This window comes from Fonsecaea pedrosoi (genome assembly GCF_000835455.1).
Source record: "Fonsecaea pedrosoi CBS 271.37 unplaced genomic scaffold supercont1.1, whole genome shotgun sequence".
Classification (NCBI taxonomy): Eukaryota; Fungi; Ascomycota; class Eurotiomycetes; order Chaetothyriales; family Herpotrichiellaceae; genus Fonsecaea; species Fonsecaea pedrosoi.
In genome coordinates this window covers 585,389-595,590 of record NW_013550615.1, presented here as the reverse complement: position 1 = coordinate 595,590, position 10,202 = coordinate 585,389, and the positions used below count along the sequence as shown (strand labels likewise).

The 10,202-nt window shown below is 55.0% G+C and overlaps 4 protein-coding genes across 4 annotated transcripts; 2 read left to right on the top strand and 2 right to left on the bottom strand.

Annotated features, from left to right (window-relative positions):
* Positions 1-1,103: 1,103 nt before the first annotated feature.
* Z517_00198 (uncharacterized protein) lies at positions 1,104-2,048 on the top strand (the record flags this gene model as incomplete). Its single annotated transcript, XM_013433164.1, has 1 exon — positions 1,104-2,048. One exon carries the CDS (start codon positions 1,104-1,106, stop codon positions 2,046-2,048), a length of 945 nt encoding a protein of 314 aa, XP_013288618.1.
* Positions 2,049-2,673: 625 nt separating this feature from the next.
* Z517_00197 (uncharacterized protein) lies at positions 2,674-4,494 on the bottom strand (the record flags this gene model as incomplete). The annotated part of the gene is made up of 7 exons (XM_013433163.1): positions 2,674-2,882; positions 2,961-3,050; positions 3,113-3,179; positions 3,239-3,369; positions 3,432-3,901; positions 3,986-4,253; positions 4,350-4,494. 7 exons carry the CDS (start codon positions 4,492-4,494, stop codon positions 2,674-2,676), a joined length of 1,380 nt encoding a protein of 459 aa, XP_013288617.1.
* Positions 4,495-5,422: 928 nt separating this feature from the next.
* On the top strand, positions 5,423-7,348 carry Z517_00196 (uncharacterized protein; the record flags this gene model as incomplete). The annotated part of the gene is made up of 1 exon (XM_013433162.1): positions 5,423-7,348. The coding sequence occupies one exon, from the start codon at positions 5,423-5,425 to the stop codon at positions 7,346-7,348; it is 1,926 nt and encodes a 641-aa protein (XP_013288616.1).
* A 625-nt stretch (positions 7,349-7,973) lies between these two features.
* On the bottom strand, positions 7,974-9,785 carry Z517_00195 (uncharacterized protein; the record flags this gene model as incomplete). Its single annotated transcript, XM_013433161.1, has 5 exons — positions 7,974-8,503; positions 8,568-8,960; positions 9,023-9,277; positions 9,337-9,664; positions 9,726-9,785. 5 exons carry the CDS (start codon positions 9,783-9,785, stop codon positions 7,974-7,976), a joined length of 1,566 nt encoding a protein of 521 aa, XP_013288615.1.
* Between the last annotated feature and the right edge of the window lie 417 nt (positions 9,786-10,202).

The following is a 10,202-nucleotide window of genomic DNA, read 5'->3' as shown; positions in this document are numbered from 1 at the left end:
ACCCTCCATGGCTCTGTTCAGCCTTGGGAGCACCCCAGAGTACCCTACCCTCCATGGCTCTGTTCAGCCTTGTGGCTCTCTTGAGCCTAGGTCATTCCGGAACGGAATAACCTAATTCCAACCAATTAGGAGCTAACGCTGCCTAGGAGTCGACTCCAGGAGTCGAATCCCAACTCCTGGGGGTTAAGGAGTGGGAGTCGGAGTTGCAGGAGTCGAATCCTAGCAACGCTGGTGCTTTGTTGCCGAAGCAGGAAAGAAAACCAGATAAGGGCATTGGATGGTATACTATCTTTCCGGGATGGGAGAGTCTGGGGAAGAACACCAATTCACCCAGAACGACTCCTTGGAAGTCCGTCAAAAGCTTCTCCAGTAACTAGTACCTTGTCGATCATGTCGTGCATGCCACCGTCAAATCGTGCAAAACCCATCGTGCCACTTGGCTTTCAACCTCCGATCGGCCCTTTCAATAGCGGCCCCCAAGGAGCCCCAACCCCCGAAATCGCAAGGGTCCATCCGTCTTCGCACCATCCGATCGCTCCTCTGTCGATCTGCGCCAGTATCGGAAGGGGGGTTTTTTTCAAGCGCATCCTAGCTTCGCGCCTCGCTTATGCCGGGATCTAGGATCTGCAAGCCACGGTATTGGCCGTTGTGCCCGTCGTCTTTTTTCCCCCACTCGACTCCTCCTTTTCCCACTCAGTGGGGATGAGGGGAGTGAGAGCAGGAATGAGGGTTGTTTACAAAGTCGCTTATTCTGGCGTTTACGGTTTGCCGTTTGCGATTTGCATTTGCGAATCACGGTTCGTTGTACAAAAATACAGAGTTAAGAGGAGGAGATGGAGAACCGAGTAGTTGGATACAGGTTGCATAAAATCAGTCGCGCACAGGGTCACCTGGTCGACTACTCTTTATTGTAGATAGAGGACTGGAGGGAACTCGTATTGCGTGTATCGATCGCGTCGTGTCATGTGTCGTGCTGAACGCTCGTGATACAAGTCTTTGGAACGAGAATTGAATGCTTCTGAGCCTCTGAGGACTGGCTGGTCTGGACATTCCCGTATACCTTCTCTTCTCTGTAAAACCTATTCACACGCTCGACGCCAACCATGGCCTGGACGACAAGGCAGAGTGGCGACGGCAAAAAGCCATTTCGACAGGCCGCCACCATCCTCCGCGAAATGATCAACGACCCGGACAAGATCGTCATCTGCCCCGGCGTCTTCGACGGCTACACCGCCCGCATCGCCCTGGACATTGGTTTCGACGCGCTGTACATGACGGGCGCGGGCACGGCGGCATCGCGCACGGGCTCGCCGGACTTGGGCATTATCAACATGGTCGAGATGGCGGCCAATGCCAGCATGATCGCCGGGTTGGACTGGAGGGTGCCCGTCATCGCCGACGCCGACACGGGCTTCGGCTCGTCGCTGTCGGCGGCCCGCACGGCCAAGACGTACATCGAGGGCAACGTCGCCGCGCTGCACATCGAGGACCAGGCCTTCATCAAGCGCTGCGGCCACCTGCGCAACAAGGAGCTGGTGTCCCTAGAGACGTACCTGACGCGCATCCGCGCCGCGAGCATGGCCCGCGAAGCCTCGGGCCGCGACCTGGTCATCATCGCGCGCACCGACTCGCTGCAGTCTTTGGGATTTGACGAGGCGATCCGCCGCCTCAAGGCCGCGCACGAGGCCGGCGCCGACGTCGCCTTCTTCGAGGGCCTCGTCTCGAAAGAACAGGCCCGCGCCGCCGTCAAGGCCCTCCACCCGATCCCGTGCCTGCTCAACATCGTCCACGGCGGCGTCACCCCGGCCATTACCGCCGCCGAGGCCAAGGAGATCGGCTTCAAAATCGTCATCTGGTCCATCCTGTCGCTGACCGAGGTGTACAACTCGACCCGCCGCGCCATGACCGAGCTGCGAGACACGGGCTTTGTCACGGAGAGGGAGGACAAGGCCGGGGGTATCTACGATATTTTTAGGGTCGTCGGGATCAACGAGGCCGCAGAGTTTGATGCCGCCGCTGGAGGGGCTACTTTGAAAGGGGGGTTTTGAGTAGAGAGAATATAGAGACGTAAAATTGAAAGATTATGTTTGATATTGCCATGTGCTGCCTTTTGGGTTCCAGCCTTCAGAAGTAAAGTCCCCGCAGTCAGAAAGTGTGTATGGCGAAGAGATATATGCTCAGTTGCACAGATCATTTTCTCTTCTCATGGGCACTCAGCACCTTAGCATTTCTCTTGGTATCGAGAAGCACCCTACATTACCTACATTACCCCGTAGAGAAACGATAACGCCCAACCAACAAGGTATAAAATTCTCAAACACCTCATATATTGTGCTCTGTCAGAAATATCTACAGGAACTTGTGACAGATACTTCGGTACCTAGGTAGGTATGTAGGTATATCGCCTGCTCTAGGCACTCCATTCTCTCTCCTGAGACTCAACTTCAACCACTCGCAACATTTAAAAACATGCTCTTGAGAACGAGGTACTCGTCAATCCCTTGACGTCCACCCTCCCTACCGAAACCGGACTGCTTCACGCCTCCAAAGGGATTTTCTGCGGCTGAGAGGAGGCCAATGTTTACGCCGACGACACCGACCTGTACACACACAGAGACAAAAGGTCATATGCCGTCAGCAGAGTATCCAACGAGGGGAAAGAATGAAGTCGTCTTAATAGAGGCAGGGGAAGAAACAACTTGCCTCGAGAGCCTCAGTCACGCGCCATTGTCGGGGCATGCTGGACGTCATGACAAAGGCGCCGAGCCCGACGTCGACGTTGTTAGCCAGTTCGATGACTTCCTCCTCGGTATGGAAGCGGTATAGGGGGATGACGGGGCCGAAGACTTCGTCCCGCTCGGTGATGGTGCCGCGGGGCATATCTATTCGCAGTGGCAGTCTAGTTAGTATCTCGACCAGGGGCTAGAAGGTTTACTCCCAGTATCAATGGAGAGACTGACCTGCAATAATGGTCGGTTGGACATAGTATCCCTTTGTTCCCTCCACTCGGTTCCCGCCCAGGATGATCTTGCCCCCGTTGTTTTTGGCCTCTACAAAATCAAGATCAGCATCATTCTGATAGTCACCATGTGCTTATGTCATGAGATCAGACCTTCAATGTGAGTCAGCACTTTTGACAGTACGTTCTCGTGAGTTAAGGGTCCGACAAAGACACCATCCTAGAATCCTCATCAGTATACCTGGTTTCACCTTAAAGACCATGGCAAGGCTGTGGTACCTGGGTGCCCGGGCCGATCTTGAAAGTCGAGATGGTGTTGGACAAGGCTTTGGCAAACCTGTCATAGATGCCGTCTTGCACAAAGATCCGATTGGCAGCGACGCACGTCTGGCCGGTGTTTCTGAACTTGGCTGTCCCGGGAAATTAGCATTTCTGAATAGAAAATGACGGACAAGGTGCAGGTGCTGCTGACCCATAACGGCAGCCTCGACGGCAACATCGACATCAGCATCGTCAAACACAATAAAGGGACTGTTGCCCCCAAGCTCCAAGCTCAGCTTCTTCACGGTCGGCGCGCACTGCTCCATCAACAACCTCCCCACTCTCGTGCTGCCCGTAAAGCTGACCTTCTTCACCAGCTTGTTTGTGCAAATCTCCTTGCCCACCTCCGCGACGGTGGTCAAGCTGGTGATGATCTGGATCACTCCGGCTGGGATGCCGGCCTCCATGGCAAGGACGGCCATGGCGCCAGCGGAGAGAGGTGTCTCGCCTGCAGGTTTCCAGATGGTGGTGCATCCGGCAGCGATGGCCGCGCTGGCTTTGCGGGTAATCATGGCCATGGGGTAGTTCCACGGCATCAGACAACCGACCACTCCAATGGGCTGCTTCATCGTGACGAGTCGCTGTTTCCTGTTGGCGGTAAGGATGTTTTCACCGTGCGTCCTAATGGTGATCCCAAACTGTCAGCACAACCCGCATTATAGATTTATTGATGCGAAACATGCTCCGTGGGGATCCATATCGCACCTCTCAGCCTCGCCGGCAAACCACTCGAGAAAGCTGCACGCGTAAATGACTTCGGCCCTCGCCTCGTACAGCGGCTTGCCCGTCTCCAGGGTGATGATCAAGGCAAAGTCCTCGGTGTTTTCCAGGCACAGGTCATTCCACTTTCTCAGCATGCGCGCGCGGTCGCGGCCCGACGTGTTTTTCCAGGTGACAAAGGTTTTGGAGGCGCTGTCGATCGCTCGAGCGACATCCGCCGCGCCCATTTCAGGGAATGTGGCCAGTTTCTCGCCTTGAAATCACACAAGCTGTTAGGTCTGCCATGTTCTGCTATCGCGCGCGTAAAACCAAAGGAAACGGAGGCTGTCAAGGTAAGTAGTGCGTTTACCTGTGCCTGGATCGATCAAATCGAATGTTTTCCCAGAGGCGGCATCGGCCCATTGTCCGTCAATGAAGCCCTTGTAGTGTAGTAGTTTCTTGTTTTTTACGTCGGCCAGCGACTTGGTCTGCTGGAAGGAGCCGAGAGAACCCATGTTTGACGGAAGAAGGTGGTAACAAGTGACTTGATAGCGATAACGAGAAGATAAAAGGACCAGTGCGACACAGGGTAAGGAGACGATATCGGTTCAAGGGAAACGAGTATTTGTTTCCTCTTCTTCTCTATAAACAAAAAAGCCAAAGGGCAGGACAATCAGTCAATCAGTCAGGGTCTGGAGACGAGAAGTGCCTTGAACTGTGCATTCCCAAAACCCCACCGAACATCTGTAGGCACCTGTGCGCATTGTAGAGACAGACACCTCGCCCAAGGTCCTCCCGGGCCACCCTTGGAGGGGTATCATCCACTCAACCCAGTCTTCCGGGCTGTCTAGCCGTGGACCGCAAAAAAGTCATCGTCACATGTTCCCAGCTCTTTGCCCAGGGTACGCATACACGCACAAACATGTGCAGAACGGAAGATGAAATCCGGGGTAGGAATTCCGGGGTCGATACGGGTTGAGTTCGTCCCAGTGGGAAACAAGTCCAGTGGGGAAGATGGTAAGTGAGGACAACTGTAAGAGATGCAAGCAACGTGGAGAGAGTCTCAGTGGGGGAATAGTGAAAGCTTGCTATCAGAGAGACAGAGACAGAGAGGCCTTTTGGAGATCGTGAAGGAGAAGAAGAAAACCGCCTCCGAAGCTGCGCCGACTGATGCCAACAATGAGGGACGTCAGGGTCACAGCCTCGCCCGGTGTCGGGCTCCACGAGGCTGAATTTGTCCGATCTCGAATCCCCCAGATCCAGAGACTCTCCTCGACAACACCATCCAACCACTCCGACAGCGGAGTCGAATACGATACTCCCCAAGCGACAGGTGATCTCGGTCCCCCGGATCAGGCCTTAATTCGACCCTGACAGAACTTGAACGAAGGAACAAATGTGAATTCATGCTGTGTAAGAGAGGGGATACAGACATCAGCAGCCATGATTGCCAAAAACTATCCCGTCAAAATCTTCGCGCCTACGCCCATGCTGGGCTACGGCTATGATGTCGTCGACTTCTGGACCACCGTCTTGGACGAAAACACCCGTCCCGACGCCATCATTGCAGACAGCGGCTCCACCGACCCAGGCCCGTACATGCTGGGTAGCGGCCGGACGATTGTCAGTAAACAAGCCTTTGCACACGACCTCACCCCGATTCTCGAGGCCTGCTTCGACTTTGGCATTAAATTGCTCGTCAGCTCCGCCGGTGGCGCGGGCACGAATGAGCAGGTGGACATCCTGGTCAACATCGTGCGCGAGATCAGCGAGCGCAAGGGCTACCGATTCAAGGTGGCGACCATCAAGTTCAAGAACGACCGCGAGGTAATACTGAGCCAGCTACGAGCGGGCGCCATCACACCCTGCGGCCCAGGTCCCGCGCTGAAGGAGGAAGATGTGTCGGACGCCGTGGCCATCGTCGCACAGATGGGCGCTGAACCTTTTATGAAAGCACTAGAGGACCCGGACGTGGATATTGTCATCTCTGGGCGATCATACGATCCCGCGCCCTTTGCAGCATTCAGTATGCACCGCGGCGTCCAGCGCGACCCGGCGTGGCACATGGGGAAGATCGTTGAGTGTGGTGGACAGTGCGCGGTGCCCAAGGGCCGCTCTATCCTGGCGACCATGTACCAGGACAGTTTTCAGTTGACGCCTATCACACCGGGTCAGCGATGTATCCCCCGCTCTGTGGCAGCACACACCATGTACGAGAAAACCCGTCCAGACAGGCTCCCTGGCCCGGGTGGCGTTTTACATCTGGACAAGGTACAGTTTGAGCCACAGACGGACGGCCGGTCTATCCACATCCAAGGGGCTGAGTTTGTGCCTACGCCGACATACCAGATCAAACTCGAAGGGGCTACACAAGTCGGTTTCCGTTCCGCCTTTATCGGAGGCATTCGCGACCCCATCCTCATCCGGGGCATCGACGACTTTCTCGAACACACGGTGCGGCCGAGGACAAAAGCGGCGTTCCCGACACTCGGAGAAGCGAATGGTCCGCAATTGATATTCCACATCTACGGGAAGAACGCTGTCATGGGCCCGCTCGATCCCGATGCCACCACCGCGGTGCCCCATGAAATCGGTGTTCTGGGCGAAGTCATCGCCACGACCCAGAACGAAGCCGACGCAGTCGCGGGATACGCCAGGGTCATGATCCTCCACGGCGAATACCCCGGCCAACTGGCCACCGCGGGCAACTTCGCCTCGCCGCTGACGCCGTTGGAGCAGTCCGTGGGACCGGTGTACAAGTTTAGCGTGTACCATCTGATGGACGTTGAGGACCCGCTCAGTTTCTTCCCGATCGAGTCGTTTGTGATTGGCAGCTCGGACGCATCGCGGTCGAAGCTGGTACGGTCTGAACGGCCGGTTCGACAGGCTGGAGACGCAGCCACTCCTGTAAGCGCAGGTAAGTTCAGCTCCAAGACCCGAAAAGAAAAGGAGTTTATCCCAGGAAACTATGAAAACCCCATACTAACCATCCACTCTGCAGCCCCCGCGAAACACACCCTCCCAGATCTCTCGCAACCGACCCGTATCGCCGACCTCGCCGCCGTCGTGCGCTCCAAGAACTCGGGCCCCTACGAAATCACGCTCGACATCCTCTTCGACGACCCCACCATCTGGAAGCACGTGCGCGACAGCGCCGTCCTCAACAAGGACGTCATGAGGAATCTCTACCACCTGGCCAGCGACGACGACATTCTGACCTGTATGTTCTTCGAGCCCGCGCTCGGGTGGAAGTGCACGTTCAAGCGACCGGCAAATCAGTTGCAGGGCAGCGTGGGCGAAAGGGACACGTTCGGCACGCAGCAGCACGCGCCGTTGTTGAGGATTGAGGTGCCGCCGTTGAAGACCTGAGAGTGGTAGTACAGGATTGAGGATGTGAGTTGACTTGACTCGAGATGAGTTGATCTGGAAATGGGTGTTATTTGTCTTATACATCTGCAAATCTAGGTATCCAGGTATACATACTATGATATTCCTGTAATGAATGTACCGTGAACCTCAGAAAATGCGCGATGGGTGTTGTCATGTTATGTGATGAGGAGATAGATACTCCCTTCCTCGCTTTCTGACTGAGAGGATGAGAATCCAGCTACCCAGCCCGCTTTGGGTACGTATAAGTATTATCTACTATTTATTCTCCACGGAATCTAAAACATCTGTCTCTGTTGCGTAACAGTGAAGACCAAGAAGATCTAGGAAAAACAAGGACTGAACTCCTTCCTGTTTTACCTCGTCCTCTTTTTTATTCTAATGAAGAACACTATCAACAGGGCCATCTGATAGTCATCTTTCAAAACAAAAAGGGGGGTTCTCTCTTGTCCAAATCTAGTCCGTGCCATTTGAATCTCCCTGTATCTCTAGAAAGTCTAGTCTAGCTGCCATTCATCTATTCGCCTGATCAAATATCCTGGATGTTGAAAGTCGGGTATACGTTGTAGGATAGGGAGGACGGAGCAGACAAGGCTTTTCACAGAGATCAAGCCTTTGCGTGCTCCGGCACCGGCTGATTGACGATGCCCTCAATCTCCTGGGTCTGGGCAAAGATCTTCTCGTCCAAAGCATCCCTCTCCTCCTTGGTCATGTGGCCCACGTCGACGGCGACTTCCTCGCCAAACAGGGCGTTGATCTCCTCAAGCGACAGACCCTTGGTCTCGGGCCACCACAGGTAGCAGGCCACGGCGGTCATGGCGGTGGTGATGGCGAAGACGATATAGTATTTCCAGCCGATGTTGGCAAACGCCGTCGGCGCGGCGCAGGTGTAGATGACGGTGGCGAAGAAGAGGCCCGAAACGGAGATGGACGACCCTCGCGCGCGCAGGTGGTTGGGGAAGATCTCGGTGCAGTAGATGTACGTGACGGCGTCGACGCACGAGCTGTAAAACCCGACGTGGATGAATAGAAACGCGACGGCTGCCGCCAGCCCGGCCTTGTTGGTCGTGCCCTTGTACGTGGCCAGCAGGGCCATTTCGACGATGAGCGCCATCAGACAACCGCAGAATCCGATGACTGTTGATAGACATACTTGGTTAGCTTTCCATCTCCCTTTTCTCCAATGCGGAATCGAACTCACTTAACAGCCTCACACGTCCGACGCGGTCAACAATCAGCGCTGAGAGTGCGTTCCCTCCAACTCCAACAGTGACCCAGCCGGCCGTGAAGGCGAGTGTGGTCGGTGCCACGTATCCGAGGGCCGTGTACAGAATCACACCGTAGTTGTTGATGACAATGGTTGCAGTGCACTGACCGCCAAAGACGGTGAAGAAGCCCAGCAATAGACGCTTGCGGTTGGGCCACCCGGTAAAGAGCTCCTTGTACCCTCCGGCGCCACGGAGCTTTTCGAGTTCCAGTTGTTTCAGCAGGGCATAGAACTCCTCTTTGACGAGGATGCCCTCTGGGTCTCGAGGATCTCGGTGCAGCCACTCCATCACCTTGTAGGCGCGATCGTGTTTGTCGTGGAGGACCACTGTGGGTGACACGCGTTAGGCATGGCGGTTCCTGTTCACATTTGTGGGCAGATCGACTTACACCAACGAGGGCTCTCTGGGATGAAAAAAAGTCCGCATAGTAGCATCAAGGGCGCAAAGCACTGCACAGCAAGTGGGAACCGCCACTGGAACTGTCCAGAGTACTTGAAACAGCCGTAGCCGACCCAGCCAGACACCGAGTAGCCAGTACAGAGCAAAGCTCCGTGCGCTCCGACAAAGACACCACGGGTATGGGGGGGAGAGACCTCGCTCTGATACAGAGGTACTCCACAGACGATCATGCCAGTTCCAATACCTGCGATACTCAGCATTTTGCCCACTGTATAGGTCCCATGGAGACTAGAATGGCCTTACCTGTCAAGAATCGAGCGAACAAGAACATGCCGACGTTGACGGATCCACATTGCAGAGCTCCGCCCACCAAGCAGGTTGCAGCTGAAATGCCAATGCCGCCTCGTCGTGAGCACCAGTCGCAGATAGGGCCAATGGAGAGGGCTCCGAGGAAGCCACCAGCCTGGAACAAACCATTCATGGCGCCGGTGATGGCATTTGTGTGAGACAAGCCAGGGCCTTCAGTGTCGAGATGCAAGTACTTGAAAAAGTCGGGTTGGCCCAAGGTGGTGGCGATGATGGAGCTGCAGTAGCCATATGTGAAAGAGCCCAGAGAGATGAAGATTGTGATCTGGCGGCATAGACGGTTAGGTCACTAGAGCCATCTGCTGGATTGGGAGTGTCTATCTTACCAGAATGCTCACAAGTCTGATCTGGTCCTTGAACCAACCTTTGCGTTCTTCAGCCGCCATCTTTCTGGACAGAAAGAAGACTTGTGCGGCGTCAATTGGGTATGATAGCCTGTGAGATGACACTACTGGATAGAAGCAAAGGTCGAGATCTTGGAGGTGTTTGTGCAGGTCCACGTTACGGCACCGATAAGCCAGGAACGTGAAGGAGATATAGGAACAAAGACTCGACGGCTCTGTCAGCCAGGCATATTTCTACTCCTATAATCAGCCCATATGCAATTACCGAATTTGGTGTATCAGACAAGGCCCCGAACTTCGGCATGGCGGAAGGGGCGCTGCGTGGCCAGAATCAAGCTTCGAGCCACGGCATGGCAGGAAATCTTCTTTTTCGTCCGTACACCGTACGAAGCCCACCGTCCAGAGTACAAGGTCCTGGGTCCTGGATACCTGTCAAACCTGTGCCATGGGGTGATATTG